The 20,818-nt window shown below is 44.8% G+C and overlaps 1 protein-coding gene across 1 annotated transcript; it reads left to right on the plus strand.

Annotated features, from left to right (window-relative positions):
• Nucleotides 1-4,997: 4,997 nt before the first annotated feature.
• Nucleotides 4,998-10,064, plus strand: LOC109902699 (proteasome subunit beta type-5-like). The gene is made up of 3 exons (XM_020499283.2): nucleotides 4,998-5,377; nucleotides 5,993-6,299; nucleotides 9,414-10,064. Exons 1-3 carry the CDS (start codon nucleotides 5,159-5,161, stop codon nucleotides 9,701-9,703), a joined length of 816 nt encoding a protein of 271 aa, XP_020354872.1. The 5' UTR covers nucleotides 4,998-5,158; the 3' UTR covers nucleotides 9,704-10,064.
• The last annotated feature ends 10,754 nt before the right edge of the window (nucleotides 10,065-20,818 follow it).

Genomic DNA, 20,818 nt, shown 5'->3' on the forward strand with positions numbered 1-20,818 from the left:
GTTCCAGTCATTGGCAGCAGAGAACTGGAAGGAGAGGCGGCCAAAGAAAGAATTGGTTTTGGGGGTGACTAGAGAGATATACCTGCTGGAGCGTGTGCTACAGGTGGGAGATGCTATGGTGACCAGCGAGCTGAGATAAGGGGGGACTTTACCTAGCAGGGTCTTGTAGATGACATGGAGCCAGTGGGTTTGGCGACGAGTATGAAGCGAGGGCCAGCCAACGAGAGCGTACAGGTCGCAATGGTGGGTAGTATATGGGGCTTTGGTGATAAAACGGATTGCACTGTGATAGACTGCATCCAATTTGTTGAGTAGGGTATTGGAGGCTATTTTGTAAATGACATCGCCAAAGTCGAGGATTGGTAGGATGGTCAGTTTTACAAGGGTATGTTTGGCAGCATGAGTGAAGGATGCTTTGTTGCGAAATAGGAAGCCAATTCTAGATTTAACTTTGGATTGGAGATGTTTGATATGGGTCTGGAAGGAGAGTTTACAGTCTAACCAGACACCTAAGTATTTGTAGTTGTCCACGTATTCTAAGTCAGAGCCGTCCAGAGTAGTGATGTTGGACAGGCGGGTAGGTGCAGGTAGCGATCGGTTGAAGAGCATGCATTTAGTTTTACTTGTATTTAAGAGCAATTGGAGGCCACGGAAGGAGAGTTGTATGGCATTGAAGCTTGCCTGGAGGGTTGTTAACACAGTGTCCAAAGAAGGGCCGGAAGTATACAGAATGGTGTCGTCTGCGTAGAGGTGGATCAGGGACTCACCAGCAGCAAGAGCGACCTCATTGATGTATACAGAGAAGAGAGTTGGTCCAAGAATTGAACCCTGTGGCACCCCCATAGAGACTGCCAGAGGTCCGGACAGCAGACCCTCCGATTTGACACACTGAACTCTATCAGAGAAGTAGTTGGTGAACCAGGCGAGGCAATCATTTGAGAAACCAAGGCTGTCGAGTCTGCCGATGAGGATATGGTGATTGACAGAGTCGAAAGCCTTGGCCAGATCAATGAATACGGCTGCACAGTAATGTTTCTTATCGATGGCGGTTAAGATATCGTTTAGGACCTTGAGCGTGGCTGAGGTGCACCCATGACCAGCTCTGAAACCAGATTGCATAGCAGAGAAGGTATGGTGAGATTCGAAATGGTCGGTAATCTGTTTGTTGACTTGGCTTTCGAAGACCTTAGAAAGGCACGGTAGGATAGATATAGGTCTGTAGCAGTTTGGGTCAAGAGTGTCCCCCCCTTTGAAGAGGGGGATGACCGCAGCTGCTTTCCAATCTTTGGGAATCTCAGACGACACGAAAGAGAGGTTGAACAGGCTAGTAATAGGGGTGGCAACAATTTCGGCAGATAATTTTAGAAAGAAAGGGTCCAGATTGTCTAGCCCGGCTGATTTGTAGGGGTCCAGATTTTGCAGCTCTTTCAGAACATCAGCTGAATGGATTTGGGAGAAGGAGAAATGGGGAAGGCTTGGGCGAGTTGCTGTTGGGGGTGCAGTGCTGTTGTCCGGGGTAGGAGTAGCCAGGTGGAAAGCATGGCCAGCCGTAGAAAAATGCTTATTGAAATTCTCAATTATGGTGGATTTATCAGTGGTGACAGTGTTTCCTATCTTCAGTGCAGTGGGCAGCTGGGAGGAGGTGTTCTTATTCTCCATGGACTTTACAGTGTCCCAGAACTTTTTTGAGTTAGTGTTGCAGGAAGCAAATTTCTGCTTGAAAAAGCTAGCCTTGGCTTTTCTAACTGCCTGTGTATAATGAATGCTCCGAGGTGGCATAGCAGTTCAGACGTCTTTTGTCCTCGTCTTGTCGTGTCCTGTATATATATATATTTACAACTTTTTCACATACATTTTATTTTTATTTTCCATCAACTCATCTTCAAAACACTCTCCTGCAACCCGCCTCACCAATGTATATTTATAAAAAAGTATTATTTACCTCAGATCTGTAATCCTCCAAGAAGCTAGCCAGAAACTCCAGGAGGCTGGCCTGAAACTAGCCAGAAGCTAATCCAGAAGCTAGTTCAGAAGCTAGTTGGCTCCTTTACTGGCAAGTCGTTGGTGTTCAGCTAACCACGGTTTGTGGTCATCGGCTATCCTTTGGCTCGAAAGTCTATCGCCAGTTCTGTACGGCGCAGCGCGGCTCGGAGCGGAGCATACTGTTCAAAGACCATTCATTCATTTTCTACAAGAAATCTGCCTCCAGAAATAAAAGCTTCTCCCAAGTGGGTGGGACACCTACCCCTGTTGTCTACTGCACTGCTGCTTGGATTCCACCTGGTGATCTGTTCACCGTCTGCCCTGGCCTGTCTCCCCCTGTCTGGTACAGGTGCCTCCAGCACACACATACTGTTGGGGTGAGTGACTCTGAATTTACAATGGTTAGCCCCAACTCGTTATATATTTTAAAAAAAATCTTATGCATTTTGCCTCATGATTCCTGCATACTTTGTTGACTACAAACTTTCTTTACCCAACCATGGGACAGATTATGTATGTTCCCACACTCGGGACTCTGACTCTCTATTGGCTACTCAGACTTTTGGCCTCCCATCCTATTCTAACCACCTCTCGCTTTGTAATCATGTTACCTGATGAAATTGCTGTACAATATGATCTTGTTGCCATCTGATGCACATTCAGATGTCATAAATCAGCACTGCAGATCTCTCCCTGTCCTATGCCGTGCCTTGATTGTATTACTGTTGATCATATCTGGAAATGTGCATGAACACCCTGACCCATCTACTGTTGCTAGCCTCAATTCTGACTTGTGCTCTGATATCTGCTTCACTGATTTCTGCTCTCATAAAAGCCTGGGTTTTCTGCATGTTAACACTAGAAGCGTATTACCTAAAATAGATAAATTGAAAGTGTGGGTTCACAGCTCCAATCCAGATGTGTTGGTCATTACTGAGACGTGGTTAAGGAAGAGTGTTTTGAATACTGATGTTAACCTTTCTGGTTATAACCTTTTTTGGTAAGACAGATCTTCCAAAGGTGGGGGAGTGGCAATCTTTACCAAGGATCAACTTCAGTGCTCAGTTGTCTCCACCAAGTCTCTCCCCAAACAATTTGATTTGTTGGTTTTAAGCATTAAACTGTCAAATATCTCTTTGTTGACTGTTGCTGGATGCTATCGTCCTCCATCAGCACCGGCCTGTACCCTACCTGCCCCAAGCTCTCTCCTGGCCCCTTACACTAAATCCGAATTTATCATGCTAGGTGACCTAACCATGGGACAAGCTTAAACCACCTGACCAAGTCCTAAAGCAATGGGACTCCCTAAATCTTTCTCAGATTATTAACAATCCCACAAGGTATGACTCCAAACACCCAGAAAAGGCTACTCTCCTTGATGTTATCCTCACGAATAATCCTGATAGGTATGAGTCTGGTGTTTTCTGTAATGACCTTAGTGATCACTGTTTTATAGCCTGTGTTCATAATGGCTGCTCAGTGAAACAACCTGTCCTGATTTGTCATAGAAGCTTGCTAAAAAACTTTAATGAGCAAGCCTTCCTTCATGAACTGGCCTCTGTAAAATGGTATAGAATCAGCTTGATCGCCTCTTTCGAAGACACTTGGACCTTCTTTTTTTTATATTTCAGTGGTATTGTTAAAAAACACGCCCCCATAAAGAAAATGAGAATAAAAAACAGGTTCAGCCCCTGGTTTAACCGTGATCTTGCAGAGTTACTCCACCTCAAGAATTGCATTTGGTGAAAGGCTCGGCACACACATACTCAGGCTGACTGGCTATTGTTCAGGCAAATGAGAAATAAGTGCACTCAGGCTATCCGGAAGGCCAAAGTTAGTTACTTTAAGAAGCAGTTCTCTCTCTGTGTGTCTAACCCCAAGAAGATCTGGAAAACAGCTAAAGACCTGGAGAATAAACCCTCCTCCTGACAGCTGCCCATGTCCCTTAATGTTGATGATGTGGTTGTTACTGACAAGAAGCACAAGGCTGAGCGCTTTAATCACCACTTCATTAAGTCAGGATTCCTATTTGACTCAGCCATGCCTCCTTGCCTGTACAACATTTCCTCATCTCCCACCCTTTCCAATGCGATATCCCTGATGCTTCTCCCTCTTTTTCCCCTGCCCACCTACAAAGTTTCTCCCTGCAGGCAGTCACTGAGTCCGAGGTGCTATAGGAGCTCCTTAAACTTGATCCCAAAAAACATCTGGGTCAGATGGTTTAGACCCTTTCTTCTATAAGGTTGCTGCCCCTATCATCGCCAAGCCTATCTACAAACGTGTTAACTTGTCTCACCTCCTTTCTGGGGAGGTTCCCATTGCTTGGATGGCAGCCACAGCTAAGCTGATCCTAACTGTTATAGGCCTATTTCTATGTTGTCCTGTTTATCAAAAGTGTTGGAAAAACTTGTCAATAATCAACTGACTGGCTTTCTTGATGTCTATAGTATTCTCTCGGGTATGCAATCTTGTTTCCGCTCAGGTTATGGATGTGTCACTGCAACCTTAAAGGTCCTCAATGATGTCACCATTGCCCTTGATTCTAAGCAATATTGTCCTGCTATTTTTATTGACTTGGCCAAAGCTTTTGATTGCTATGTTGTTATATAATATGGTGTTGTGATGTTTCTCTTGTTGTGATGTGTGCTTTGTCCTATATTTATATTGTATTTATTTTTTATTCCGCAGGAGGCCTTTTGGTAGGCCGTCATTGTAAATAAGACTTTGTTCTTAACTGACTTGCCTAGTTAAATAAAGGTTAAATAAATAAAGTGTCGCATTTAAAACAACTTGGAACTCGGAAAAATACGAAGTCAAATCATGACATCGGTGATCCGTTCCGGTCGAAAAGTGGAGCTCCAGAAGAGGTCTAAGTTCCCGAGTTGAAATTCAGATTTGGGTGACCGTTCAAATCGATTTTTTCCAGTCGGAGCTCGATTTTTCCGAATTCCCAGTTGTTTTGAACGCACGGAATTCAGAGATTTCCGAGTTCCCAGTGATTTTGAACGAGGCATTATTTATAAATAATCATTGGACACAATGCTGCGTCCTTTGGCCATCTTGAGAAGACCCCGAACGATGTTCAAAACAGTGACGTATTTCCTTTTACCGGCAAAATTGCTTCGATAACAACAGGAGCCCTACCCTATCGTCATCATCATCCATAAGTTCAAAGATGGCGCTTGCTAGTGTGTTGCAGAGTGAGTCAGTAGATTTTTCAAACTATGGTCGCCAGCGTCATGGCTTCGCCAGTGGTTTGTATGAAGCAGAGTTGGGTTTGGAGTCTGTTGGAGGAGATCGACTCTCTTTCGCTCTGAGCACCTCGTGCTCTAACGGAGATGGACCAGATAGAAAGATTGAATTCCTTCATGGCACAACCACATTAGCCTTCAAAGTAAGTATGCTAAGCTAATTTTCTTGGTAGCTAGCTAATATGATTGCGAACGGTGGCTAACTACATAGCCAACTTTGGTTAGTTAAAGAATAATTCGCCAACAGTTTGCACGATAGCTAGCTAGCTAGTTAGCTTGTATCATCAATTAATTAACTGTAACGCTAACGCTATGAAACTCCATTGTCGCAGTTTAAGAGAAGTTCATCACGCGTCCACGTACATTTTTGTTTTCTAGACCTAGCTAACGTTAGTTAGATCTTTAGTTGGGCCATGTATTACTTTAATATGAAATAGCTAACTACTGCGTTCCAATGCAAAAACATTAACTGACTGAACCAACGTAAGGTGCATCCCATAAGCAATTCTCACCTGTGACAGCTAACACTTCCAGGTCACCTGTGTACCTACATCAAGTGACCTATAACCCCATGTGAAAGGGCCCCCAGTAACATCCTTAGACAGACAACACAAACAACATATTGAATGAGAACATAATCAGACTAAAATGGCTCCTCCATGGCCATTTTAGTTCTCGATAGGCTACTTGTTTAAACAATTACATCTGAAATAATCAAGGCTAACCATTGTCTTCTGCCTCATATCCATTCTCCCTAGTTCCAGCATGGTGTCATTGTGGCTGTGGACTCCAGAGCCACAGCCGGCTCCTACATCGCCTCCCAGACAGTGAAGAAGGTAATAGAGATCAACCCCTACCTGCTGGGCACCATGGCTGGAGGTGCAGCTGACTGCAGTTTCTGGGAGCGCTTGCTGGCCCGCCAGTGCCGCGTCTACGAGCTCCGCAACAAGGAACGCATCTCAGTGGCAGCCGCCTCAAAACTGCTGGCCAACATGGTGTACCAGTACAAAGGCATGGGCCTTAGCATGGGAACCATGGTGTGTGGCTGGGACAAGACTGGACCAGGTATGGATATGATATGAACTGTGTGCGTCAGGCTTCACTGTTCTAGCTTAATAGCAGTATAGCCTCCCTCACTGTCGATGTCCTCTTACTGGGCTCAAACAAGTGATCCTCTGCGTCGCAAACATGCTAGCCAGTTGCGCCACCAAAAAGTAAGCCATTCGGCAACATGAGTGGAGACATTTGAAGCTGTGGAGTGAGATTACAGTACGATCTTATCTCTGTTACACGTCAGTTGGTGCACATCATAGTCTAAGCTGGATAGGGATAATATATAGGCTAACCCATTCTATCACACAAGATCAGCCCTGATAAATCTAGGGCTAGGTTCATCAGGATGGAAGATCCATTTTATAGCGAGATTGAAATGTAAAGGGGTTTTCCGATTGAGCCGACGTGCAATTTTTGTCACATCTTTAAATTTCAATCACAATATAATGCGGATATTCCATGGTCTGGATGGAATCTAGACCCTAACCTCTATCAGATCTTGCCGTCTTCGACAAATACAATACCAAAGCAAACAAATACAACACCAAAGCATTTCAAGTGAACATTCAATATCAAGTTTACAGTCTGGAACTCTTTTAGGGCAGCGATCTGCCTACACCCTTTGACATTTCACAGGTCTAGGACAGCTCTGGGCTTGACCTCTCTTCCTGACCTTGTGCGATATGATGTTGAGCATGCTTCTGTGTGTCAACAGCTCTTGTGGTGTTGCAGGTAAGAATGGTCTATGTTGTGCTGTGTGTGTGTTTAGTCCATCACGTTCTCTTTCAGGGGAACAGTTCATCTCCTCAGTGTGTTGTTGTTTTGTGTTCAGTAGGTGACGACGATTGCGGCGGTACACCGCTCCTTCTGCGGTGCAGACGTGATATGAACGTTCAGTGTCAGCTGGCTGGATGACGACTGCTGTCTTCCAGAAGCCTCTCCGTCGATCAGTGGTCTAGCTGACCTGTCGTAGTATCGCTTTTATTGTTGTCTGTGCACGTTTTTCATGCATTTCCTTGTAGCTGACAACCTCAGGTTGCAGTTGGTGCTGGGAAGGATTGAGCGAAGTCTATGGCTCATCAACAGCTGGGCCAGTGATTTGAAGTTGTCAACTGGAGTGTTGTGGTATTCAAGGAGACTGATATAGGGGTCTCGTCCATGAGTGATTTAGCAATCTGCACAGATCTTTCAGCAAGGCCATTACTTTGAGGGTAATGTGGGCTTGTGGTGACATGTGTAAACTCTCATGCTTTTGTGAAGGATTCAAACTCCTTTGATTTGTAACAGGGCCCATTGTCAGATATTAAAGTCTCTATAATACCATGCCTGGCAAAGGCTGCTTTCAGCTTGTGTATCACAGCTGCATATGTGGTGCTGTGAAGCTTGTCGAGTTCGAAGTATCTGCTGTAGTAGTCCACTGTTACGATGCAGTCCTCGTTGTTCCAGGTGAACAGGTCGGTTGCCACGACCTGCCAGGGTCGGTCTGGGATACAGTGAGGTAACATTGTCTCTTTGGTGTTTGAGGGGCGTCGTTCAAGACAGATGGCGCATTTACCAATAATGTCCTCTATTTGTTTGCACATTCCGGGCCAAAACAAAATGTCCTGTGCTCTCTGTTTGCACTTTTCCACGCCCATGTGTCCAGCATGGATCTTTTTCAAAATCTTTTCTGAGACTGGTAGGAATAATGATTTTTCTCCTTTGAAAATTATTCCGTTGATCTGTGATAGTTCATCACGATGGTTCCAGAATTCTGAGACGCTCTGAGGGCATTTTCTCCTCTCCTCAGGCAGATGCAGCTCAGTCACAAACTGTTCAAAAGATTCGCTAGCTCCCTGTACTTTCTCATGGAATTTGTACCTAGCGAAAATTGTATTGGTCTTCGGCACAACATATGCTTCAAATCGATCGTAGTATGTTTTCAGTACCTTTTGATTCAGCCACGGTAAGTGTCCATGTGTTGTAAATATCTCTCCCTTTTTCACTGATCCAGAGGAGCAGGTAGCTGCACTTTTCTTCTTCTCCTCTGTCCTTCAGAGGACCCGTGAACATTAGCTCCACATGCTGTTTGTACTTACGCCATGCATCGGGTAAGTTTGTAGACTCCCAGTCCATTCGAGGTGAACAAACTCAATCTTTTAAGACCTTTTACTCTGACACCATGTCTTGTTTTGCACGCATGTGTAAACAAACTGAATTATAATTGGATGCATTTTACCGCCGTATCATACTGTGCTATGATTGGTTAAGACCACCCAGATGGTTAGGTCATGGGCCGTTGATCATGGTTGGAGATACGTGGACATGCAAGTTATAGCTAGCTAATAAAGAGCTACTTTAGGAAATATCCTGTAGTACTGCATTTTATTATAATTCAGTATGTTTACACATATGAATATTACAAGGCCTACAAGCCCTCGGTCCAGCCTCAGCCTATTGAGGACAGTCTGAGCACTTATGGCGGGATTGTGCGTTCCTGGTGTAACTCGGGCAGTTGTTGTTGCCATCCTGTACCTGTCCCGCAGATGTGATGTTCGGATGTACCAATCCTGTGCAGGTGTTACACGTGGTCTGTCAGAGTCAGTAGAAAGGCCTCTTTAGTGTCCTAAGTTTTCATAACTGTGCCCTTAATTGCCTACCGTCTGTAAACTGTTAGTGTCTTAAGGACCGTTCCACAGGTGCATGTTCATTAATTGTTTATGGTTTATTGAACAAGCCTGGGAAACAGTGTTTAGACCCTTTACAATGATCTGTGAAGCTTTTTAAAAATTTTTTTTACATAATCTTTGAAAGACAGCGTCCTGAAAAAGGGACGTTTCTTTTTTTTGCTGAGTTTACATATTGCAGTAGCGTTAATGTCATATCTCCCATGATTTTATAAATGTATGTATGGCACATCCTTCCCCTTATGGAGGGAAAGCTCCTATTAAAGTGCACTAAAGACAAAAATCCAAAAAGGGAAACACACCGTCCTATCACCTCAGACCACAGTACAGCAGCCGTCATTTATTTTTTTCCCAACGGTTCTACATGTTCAATCTCTTCCATTCGGTGACACCAACAGGTGATTTACTGCACATGGCTAACGTTCGCAAATATTAACATTTCACTTTCTCCCCCTTCCAGGTCTCTACTACGTGGACTCTGAGGGGAACCGTGTGTGTGGGGACCTGTTTGCAGTGGGCTCTGGCTCCATGTACGCGTATGGCATCGTGGACAGTGGTCTGAAGCAGAAGGACCTGACAGTGGAGGAGGCCTGTGATCTGGGTCGCAGGGCCATCTATCAGGCCACATACCGTGATGCCTACAGTGGAGGACAGGTCAACCTCTACCACGTCCACAGTGAGGGCTGGACCAGAGTGTCCCAGTCAGATGTCCTAATGCTGCACCAACAGTACCAGGCAGAGAAGGCATAGAGAGGAGTTGGTTCATGTATGGTGAGAGAAGGGCAGGGGTTAATAGAATGTATGGGAGGGTAGATGTTATGTGACAGCCTTGGGGAGACAATTCAATCAAAAGATAATGGTGTTTACACACATCCAAACTTGGCATAGGATCTGGATGACTGAAAATGACCTTTAAAGATATTTGTAACCTGGTTGTCACTACATTTTCCATGCTCTGCCAGGGATAAAGGGGTGTTGCTACGTAGTGGCGTTGCTGACTTTTATTTTATTTTGACTGCTCTGTAACATTTTTAATAAATGTTCTCATTCATTCTCATCTAACGTGTGCTTTTTAAAATAAAATAAATGTTATTTGTAACAGTGAATTGAACAGACCAGTAATTTACGATTCCATTATTGTCATGAAGAATTGGGGCAAAGGAAATATGAGCGGTTTTCAGTGAAAATAGCAATAGCGCTACTCTCACTTTCAAGGCTTAAGGAATTAACCTGGTTCAATATGCATCCCATACATTAACATTTTATTTTTCATGTGCGCAGACCTTACAGTGAAATGTTTACTTACAAGCCCTTAACTAACAATGCTGTTCAGAAAAAAACTAACATTAAAGAGTAGCAGTATACAGGTGGTATAGGAGTAATATGTAGACTTAAAGTAACTATGCATACATAAGAGTAGCAGTAGTGAGGGTGGGGTGGGCAATGCAAATAGTCTCGTTAGTCATTTGATTAGATGTTCAGGAGTCTTATGGCTTGGGGGTAGAAACTGTTTAGAAGCCTCTTGGACCTAGACTTGGCGCTCCGGTGCCGCTTGCTGTGCGATAGCAGAGAGAACAGTCTATGACTAGGGTGGCTGGAGTCTTTGACCATTTTTAGGGCCTTCCTCTGGCACCGGCTGGTATAGAGGTCCTGGAAGGCAGGAAGCTTGGCCCCAGTGACGTACTGGGCCGTAAGCACTACCCTCTGTAGTGCCTTGCAGTCGGAGGCCGAGCAGTTGCTGTACCATATAACAATAGCATCCACCGGGGCTTCCATGCACTTGAAGTTGTGCAAACTTGGTAAAACATTTTATTTCCTGTGTCATGTTTCCACATGTAAAAATTGAAATTATTAATGTTCTTATCACACTAGTATAGGCATACTATATGTATTCACCACAGGAGGCTGCTGAGGGGAGGATGGCTCAATAATGGAAAACACAGAAACCTGAGCTGTTTGAATACCCATACTTTTATTAGTTTTTTTGTTCACCTTTATTTAACCATGTAGGCTAGTTGAACAAGTTCTCATTTGCAACTGTGACCTGGCCAAGATAAAGCATAGCAATTTGACACATACAACAACAGTTACACATGGAATAAACAAAACAGTCAATAATACAGTAGAACAAAAGAAAAAGTCTATATACAGTGAGTGCAAATGAGGTAAGTTAAGGAAATAAATAGGCCATGGTGGTGAAGTAATTACAATATAGCAATTAATCACTGGAATTGTAGATGACGGGGTGCAAAGGTGCAAGTTAAATAAATACAGTATGGGGATGAGGTAGGTAGATAGATGGGCTATGTCGGGGCGGCAGGGTAGCCAAGTGGTTAGAGCGTTGGTCTAGTAACCGGAAGGATGCAAGTTCAAACCCCCGAGCTGACAAGGTACAAATCTGTCGTTCTGCCCCTGAACAGGCAGTTAACCCACTGTTCCTATGCTGTCATTGAAAATAAGAAAATAAGAATTTGTTCTTAACTGACTTGCCTGGTTAAATAAAGGTAAAATAAATAAAACATGTACAGGTGCAGTGATCAGCTTCAGAAATGTTTGTAGTTCATTCCGGTAATTGGCAGCAGAGAACTGGAAGGAAAGACGACCAAAGGAGGAATTGGCTTTGGGGGTGACCAGTGAGATATACCTGCTGGAGCGTGTGCTATTAGTGGGTGCTGCTATGGTGACCAGTGAGCTGAGATAAGGCGGGGCTTTACCTAGCAGAGACTTGTAGATAACCTGTAGCCAGTGGGTTTGGCGACGAGTATGAAGTGAGGGCCAACCAACGAGCGCTTACAGGTCGCAATGTTGGGTAGTGTATGGGGCTTTGGTGACAAGACGGATGGCACTGTGATAGACTGCATCCAGTTTGTTGAGTAGAGTGTTGGAGGCTGTTTTATAGATGACATCACCGAAGTCGAGGAACGGTAGGATGGTCAGTTTTACGAGGGTATGTTTGGCAGCATGAGTGAAGGATGCTTTGTTGCGATATAGGAAGCCGATTCTAGATTTCATTTTGGATACTAACATACAACATACTTAATGCGTATATATGATGTAGTTGAGGACTTGGTGGACTGTATATTCTTAAGGGTTAGGTTATACTTAGCACTATGTGTTCTCTCCTAGGTGCTTGTAAGGGCACAGGTGACAGACCGGTAGGATTCCAGTTGTGGTTGTTTAATGACGCTGATTCACATAGAGCAGTAATGGCACAGTGTATGGCCTGACAATTGTGTTAACCAAGAGTGTGTGGTTCTGAAAAGGGGGAAATTAAATACAATAGTAAATGGCAGGTATAGGCTTAATACAACCTCCAATTACATAACCAATTGTAGCCATATTATGTATAGCTTATCTTCTGCACAGGGCAATACAACCTAACAACATGGCTGTGACTTCACTAATGAATGATCAGGAGAGTGTAACTACACAGCACTACTGAGCAGCACCATCATCTTTACACAACTGCATGCACTTGATTGTATAATGCATCCACAAGGCACATTGCTAACGAAATACCCACATAATCTATACATCAAATCAAATTTATTTATATAGCCCTTCGTACATCAGCTGATATCTCAAAGTGCTGTACAGAAACCCAGCATGGTCGTATAATAATAAGGCAGAACAGTTGAAACTGGAGCAGCAGCACGGTCAGGTGGACTGGGGACAGCAAGGAGTCATGTCAGGTAGTCCTGGGGCATCGTCCTAGGGCTCAGGTCCTCCGAGAGAGAGAAAGAAAGAGAGAATTAGAGAGAGCATATGTGGGGTGGCCAGTCCTCTTCTGGCTGTGCCGGGTGGAGATTATAACAGAACATGGCCAAGATGTTCAAATGTTCATAAATGACCAGCATGGTCGAATAATAATAAGGCAGAACAGTTGAAACTGGAGCAGCAGCACGGCCAGGTGGACTGGGGACAGCAAGGAGTCATCATGTCAGGTAGTCCTGGGGCATGGTCCTAGGGCTCAGGTCCTCCGAGAGAGAGAAAGAAAGAGAGAAGGAGAGAATTAGAGAACGCACACTTAGATTCACACAGGACACCGAATAGGACAGGAGAAGTACTCCAGATATAACAAACTGACCCTAGCCCCCCGACACATAAACTACTGCAGCATAAATACTGAAGGCTGAGACATCCATATATCCACAGGGCATATAAGACTAGACACTGAAATGCTAAATGTCTGAAATGAGATGGCAGAAACAATAGGGTTAGCAAGCGTACAGTTGCTAGGACGTGGTAAAAAATACGCTCATTAGCATAACAAAGGACTGCATCCACAACACACAAATTGTAAGAAATATGAACACATTTCTGAAGGACGCACACTGGCCTTGGCTAAAACAAAGAATACTAACTAGAGGTAATCACAGGAGATGACTGGAACTTATCACGGCTTGTGTACTTTCTCAAGTTACTTCCTTCTCCTCAGTTAGAGATAGCCCAGCATGCTCTGCTCCACATCAACGGTTGGTGGTGCTAAAACTCTCCTATGATGAACTATTATTTACTCTAAATAGTCTTTCATACCCCAAATTGCAACGCCAATTTGCTCCTGAGAAAGGCTAAGGGCTCTTGGGAGTGGTTACGGCAGAAGTACTGTCTTTGTATTCTCTGTCCGGGAGAGCTGGCAGGACTACCAACCGGGCAACAGGACGGGTGTATGTTCTGTCCCTGATCGTACCTCGGCTGACCTCACATGACGATCTGCGCTTGGGTGAACTTTAATGACACGTCCGATGTGCCAGAGGGCTCTCGGAAGCTGGGGGTCCACCAACATGACCACCATATCCATTTTGAGGTCGGCAGGGATGGCATGCCACTTCTGGCGGGCTTACAGGCTGGGGAGGTAGTACCTGATGTAGCTGCACCTGAAGTGATCCATCAGGAACAGGCAGCGTCTCCATCGAAGTCTGCTGAGGAGCTCAGTCTCCGGGTACACCACTTGCGATAGGGATCCGTCTGGCCGCCCCATCAACAGGAGGCTAAGGGTCACGGGGTCCAGGTCTGCGATACTGGAGGACACGTAGCCCAAGGGCTTAGAATTCAGGATACCCTCCACTTCAATGAGGACTGTTCTGAGCACTTCTTCGGTCATTGACTGGGCACCCACTGTAGTGTAGAGGGCAGTCTTAAGAGAGCAAATCTCTTTCTCCCAAACTCCTCCGAAGTGCGGTGCTGCAGGGGGGTTGAAGAGGAAGGGAATCTTCTGTTTTGCAAGCTGCTCTTGCAGGTTGGGAGCCAAAACAGCGAAGGCCTTCTCTCCTCTTCGGAAGTTCGTTCCCTGGTCAGAGAACAGCTTAGCCGGCATCCCATGGCGGCCTATTAATCTTCTAAGGGCCATCAAAAAGGAGTCGGCATCGATGTTGGTCAGGAGGTCCAAGATACACCTCTCGTGGTGAGACATTTGAAGATTATCCTCCATCTCGTCTCGATGCGCTGCCCCAGTTTGACCTGGAAGGGCCCAAAGCAGTACATGCCCATGGAGTGGAAGGCTGGCTTGAAGAGGTGCAGGCGTGCAGCTGGCAGGTCAGACATCTTGGGGACAGCAGGTCTGGATTTCCATCTACAGCATTCTGTGCAGGTGTGCTGGAAGCGCAGGATGACTTCCCGCCTGCAGAGGGTGCGGCTGATCTCTGCAAACACCCTCTCAGGGCCAGGATGGCACAAACGGTTGTCGTAATCTTTGATCAGGAGTCTGGTGGATGGATGACCAGGATCGAGGGGGATGGGATGAACTGTAGCATGTTCTAGATCTTTGGCACTACGTAGTCTACCACCACCTCCGATGAGCTCTTCGGATTCGTCAAGCTCAGGTGACAAAGTAAGTAGGCGACTGCTGGACAGGACAGGATTACCAGCTTTCAGGAGACGGAGCTCATCTGGGAAACTCGCTGGGCTCTCTTGTAGCTGACGGTCTCCGCTTTCTGGTAGTCTTCGGCAGTAGGGTCACTACCCTGACCTGCCGCCCCGTGTAGCACTTGCGTAGTGACTTCTAGAAGCTCCTTCCATGTGGTACACTGGCTAACATCTGGTTCTTGGGGACCAGCAACTGAAGGCCCCTTTGATCTGCAAACTGGTCTTGGGTTGCGAGGCAGGAGAGATGCGGAAGGTCACTGATGCACCACGGAGGGTCTGGATGTCCTGGTGAATGGTTCTGAAGGCTAGTTCTTCCAGGGTCCCCTGTAACCCAGACTTCTGTGCAGCATCTGGAAGGAGCATGGTACGCTCGGGCCCGTTATCCAGAATAGCGTAAGTGATCACCTTCAGTAGGATGCGATTACAGTCAGCTGGTCTGTCTAGGTAGAGCACCTATGTGGTTGTGCTTACCAGGCAGCTCTCCTCTTTGGGTGCCTCTTTGGGGGTTGACCTCATGAAGGACTTGTAGATGCGTTAACTTGCAGAGACTGCAGGGCTTCTTGAAGGTGCACTGGGATGCCTGATGGTCCCTTCCACAACGCCAGCACTTCTTGTTGGTCTTGCTCCACTCTGTTACTTGCTCCTTGGTGAGTGTCTGGATGGCTGAGCACTGTTGAGATAGTGCTTGGGGCTGTTACTATAACGACAGTATGGCTTCACCTTGCCTTTCTTCTTGCAGCTGAACTGTTGAATGCTGAGGCAGCGGCTCCACTCTCAGGGTTGTCTTTAGCTCAGTAAAGGATGGACGTTGCACGTTTCCCGTGGCGCCCTTCTGACTTCTGCCCAAGTCTGTCCTTATGCCCTTTGCTTGATGACTGGCCATCATAGTGTTGACACCAGGACTCATACTGTAACCACTCTGAGAACTCGAGTAAGGTGTATGTGGTACCTGACTGATGAAACATGCGACGGCAGAAGTCTGACCTCATCTCGGGTGGTAGGCATGCCACATGAGACCCACACATCAGCTCTATGTTGCCATCTGGACCCAGTGTCTGGAGCATGCCCACTAAGGACTGGACCTGTAGTGCGAACTTCTCGAAGGCAGCTGTATCTCTACGTCGTACATCGGGAGAGTCCATGATACTGGCTATCTTCTTCAGGGCGACATGGTGTGGCTGTCCAAACTTCCCATTCAGGGCTGCCATGGTGTCTGAGTAAGGCGTGGGGGAGTTGAGGTATGAATCTGCCACTAGCCAGGTTTCTTCTAGCTTTAAGTGATCCACTAGGATCAGATGAAGAGCTTGTTCCCGTCAGCTGGCATGAGGTTTCCTAGTACGATCTTCAGGAGAGCAAACTCACTTGGGTCTCGGCTGTTGAAGTTATGGATGGTTGGCCTAGGCCCTCTGTAGGTCTGCACTGCTGCTGCGGCAGTGAAGTCTCTAGTGGGCTGCGGATGGGGTTGAGTGTCTGGCCTAGGTATCCATGGACCCTGACCTGGTTAGTGACCTGGTGGGTGCTCTGGTTGCCTTTGGCTGGCGGCTCTTTGTGGTAGCTCAGCACAGCACAGCACAGTGTATGGCCTGACAATTGTGTAAAACAAGAGTGTGTGTGGTTCTGAAAAGGGGGAAATGAAATACAATAGCAAATGGCAGGTATAGGCTTAATTAATACAACCTGCAATTACATAAGCTATAAATAATATGGTTACAATAGGTTATCTTCTGTACAGTGTAATACAACCTAACAACATGGCTGTGACTAAATGTCTGAAATGAGATGACAAAAAGCTTAAAGTTGCTAGCTCGCAATAAAAACTATAATTAGCATAACAAAGGAGTGCGTCCACAACACATGAATTGTGAGAAATAGGCACACTGGCCTTGGCTTAAACAAAGAATACTAACTAGTGGTTGTCACAGGAGATGGCTGGAACTTATCACGGCTTGTGTACTTTCTCTAGTTACTTCCTTCTCAGTTAGAGATCGCCAGCAAGCCCTGCGCCACATCATCAGTGGTCGGAGCTACAGCTCTCCTATGATGAACTAATATTTACTCTCAATAGTCTTTTGTACAATATACTATATAGTATTAGTTCATTTAAGTATATTTTAAAGGGATGGCATTGTTTTAGTTGAGCGTACTAGCGCTTCGCCTGTCTACTGGAAAATGATGCTGTTGCTATGCAACCTGTTGTTAGCATAACAAATAACTAGCTAAACATTTTACAATTTTGAAGTGTTCGTAAATTCAATCTGGAGTGCCAGAGTGACCTCTGGTCGTTCGTAAATCCATAATGTTGTCAGATTGTCCATTCATGAATTCAGAGTGTGCAGAGCACACACTGGACCGGTCTGGCCGAGGAGTAGGATTGATCCAAGCATTCAACGGTAGTTAAGCACCGAAGCTAACTGGCTAACGTTGGCTAGCTACTTCCAGACACAGAGAACACCTCACCATTTTACTCGCCCTAGCAAAGCTAGTTAGGCTGTTTTCATGTTATCCAGAACGTTGGTGACTGTAACTGTAAGAGTTGGTGACTAACTGTGCTGCTGGCAACAATTTAATTACTCTTTTTTTTTTGCCAACATTTACTGACACCGGCCATATTCAACGGGTGTTGAGCATGAGTAAATTCATCAGTTATTCTGTGCTCTGGCACACTCAGACGAGTGCTCTGAAATCGTAGCAGATGTGAATGATGTGAATAGTCAAGTCACTAAACATTGGGTAGTTAGTTAGATAGCAGATAGTTCATATACTGCCTGGCATTTGTTCGGTGTATTAGTAGCCAACTAACGTTAGGTAACTAACTTAGCTAACAATGGTAACATACCGGTACATACTGCTGTAATGCTATGTGGTTCGTAAGGATAGCGTAGCAAACAAATTGACAGCTAACATAACGTGTAACGTAACTTATTTGAAAAGTCATTACTTTATTACATTGCTCAACATTTTCTTAACATTTGTCATAATTAGTTAAAGCAATTCATTTGTATCTGCTCTCGTCGGACTCGGCTGCATATTTTCCACCAATTTCTTCAAATCTGAAAACGTTGTGAAGCCACGCCCATTTTCTGAAGAATTGCATTATGGGCCCTAAAAGCACGGAAATGGTGTCCACTGCGTGTATACTTTCTATTTTGGAGAATTTAGTACGATATCCGGGAACTTTTGGCATTTGAACTATATCCATACTATGACCAATAAACATACTACATACTCAATTTACATCACAAATAGTACGGTTAGTATGAGTATTTGAACACAGTGTATTTGTTTGATGTATTTGATACCATTCTGCTATAGCCATTACCACGAGCCCATCCTCCCAAATTAAAGTGCCACCAACCTCTTGTGGTATTCACCAACTTCAGTTTGGCTCTACTCAGCATATTCCTACCTCAACAGCCACCACCTTGAAGAGGCCATTGAAGAGTGACTGATGGGGAGATGACTAATGCAGAGCATTCTTATTTGTGAGTGCAAGGCTGCAAGGCGACGGACTATTTTCAGACTCAAACTATTGCACTTTCCCATAACAAAAACACCATATTGTTTACAACTGGCTGATGGATGCACCCTCTGACTTCAGTGATAATGTGTACTGGGTCACAGGTGCTAGGATGAGTGTACAAGAATAGGCTATATCAGCGGTTCCCAAACTTGAAATGAAAATGGGGTCATGGGAAAATTTCCAGAACTCTGAAGAAAAAAAATATATGGTGCATTCAGAAAGTATTCGGACCCCTTGACTTTTTCCACATTTTGTTACGTTACAGCCTTATTAAAAAATGATGAAATAGTTTTTTCCCCTCAATCAACACGCAGTACCCTATAATGACAAGGCAAAAACTGGTTATACTATACATTTTAGATTTTTTTTTACAAATACAAAACTAAATATCACATTTACATAAGTATTCAGACCCAGAACCCTGAAGAAAAAATATATACAGTGCTTTCAGAAAGTATTCAGACCCCTTGACTTTTCCCACATTTTGTTACGTTACAGCCTTATTCTAAAATGTATTGACATTGTTTTTCCCCTCAATCTACACGCAATACCCCATAATGACAAAGCAAAAACAGTTTTTAGCTAATTTATTACAAATACAAAACTGAAATATCACATTTACATAAGTATTCAGACCCATTACTCAGTACTTTGTTGAAGCACCTTTGGCAGCGATTACAGCCTTGAGTGTTGGCACACCTGTATTTGGGGAGTTTCTCCCATTCTTCTCTGCAGATCCTCTCAAGCTCTGTCAGGTTGGATAGGAAGCGTCGCTGCACAGCTATTTTCAGGTCTTTCCCTCCAGAGACATTAGATCGGGTTCAAGTCCGGGCACTGGCTGGGCCCCTCAAGGACATTCAGAGACTTGTCCCGAAGCCACTCCTGTGTTGTCTTGGCTGTGTGCTTAGGGTCGTTGTTGGTGAACCTTCACCCCAGTTTGAGGTCATAAGCACTCTGGAGCAGGTTTTCAAGGATTTCTCTGTACTTTGTTCCGTTCATCTTTCCCTCGATCCTAACTAGTCTCCAAGTCCCTGCTTCTGAAAAACATCCCCACTGCATGATGCTGCGATGCGTCACCGTAAGGATGGTGCCAGGTTTCCTCCAGACGTGATGCTTTGCATCCAGGCCAAAAAGTTCAATCTTGGTTTCATCAGACCAGATAATCTTGTTTCTCATGGTCTGAGAGCAGGCTATCATGTGCCTTTTACTGAGGAGTGGCTTCCGCCTGGCCACTCTACCATAAAGGTCTGATTGGTGGAGTGCTGCATAGATGGTTGTCTTTCTGGAAGGTTCTCCCATCTCCACAGAGGAACTCTGGAGCTCTTCTCCCCAGATTGCTCAGTGTTGCAGGGCTGCCAGCTCTAGGAAGAGTCTTGGTGATTCCAAACTCCTTCCATTTAAGATTGATGCAGGCCACTGTGTTCTTGGGGACCTTCAATGCTGCAGAAATGTTTTTGTACCCTTCCCCAGATCTGTACCTCGAGACAATCCTGTCTCGGAGTTCTACGGACAATTCCTTTCGACCTCATGGTTTGGTTTTTGCTCTGTCAACTGTGGGACCTTATATAGACCGGTGTGTGTCTTTCCAAATAATGTCTGATTAATTTAATTTATCACAGGTGAACTCCAATCAAGTTGTAGACACATCTCTAGGATGATCAATGAAAACAGGATGCACCTGAGCTCAATTTCGAGTCTCAAAACAAAGGGTCTGAATATTTCTGTTTAAAAATATATATAAATTATAAAAAATGTAAAAATCTGTTTTCGCTTTGTCATTATGGGGTATTGTGTGTAGACTGATTAGGAATATAACTATTTAATCAGACTGTAATATAACGAAATGTGGAAAAAGTCAAGTGGTCTGAATACTTTCCGAATGCACTACATATGTATTCAACAACAAAAGATATGGTCTTTGTATTTTAAAGTCATTGTAATGTGGTAAGTATGTATCACAAACTACAAAAGGAAAACCAGCCATGTCACGAACACCGACGTCTTGCTTCCAGACATATTAAACCCTCTACAGGATCGGTGTGTCCCCCACGGGACGGTTGAGCTAACATAGGCTAATGCAATTAGCATGAGGTTGTAAGTAACAAGAACATTTCCCAGGACATAGAAATATCTGATATTGGCAGAAAGTTTTTAATCTAACTCCACTGTCCAATTTACAGTAGCTATAACAGTGAAAGAATGCCATGCTATTGTTTGAGGAGAGTGCACAGTTATGATCTTGAAAAGTTATTAACCAGTTAACCAGCACATTTGGGCAGTCTTGATACAAAATCTACCAAGGACTGTGGGCTCTCCTTCTCCGTGGCTGAAGTGAGTAAGACATTTAAATGTGTTTACCCTCGCAAGGCTGCCGGCCCAGACAGCATCCCTATCTGCATCCTCAGAGCATGCGCAGACCAGCTAGCTGGTGTGTTTACGGACATATACAATCTCTCCCTATCCTAGTCTGCTGTCCCCAC

Source organism: Oncorhynchus kisutch, linkage group LG13 (assembly GCF_002021735.2).
Source record: "Oncorhynchus kisutch isolate 150728-3 linkage group LG13, Okis_V2, whole genome shotgun sequence".
Lineage (NCBI taxonomy): Eukaryota > Metazoa > Chordata > Actinopteri > Salmoniformes > Salmonidae > Oncorhynchus > Oncorhynchus kisutch.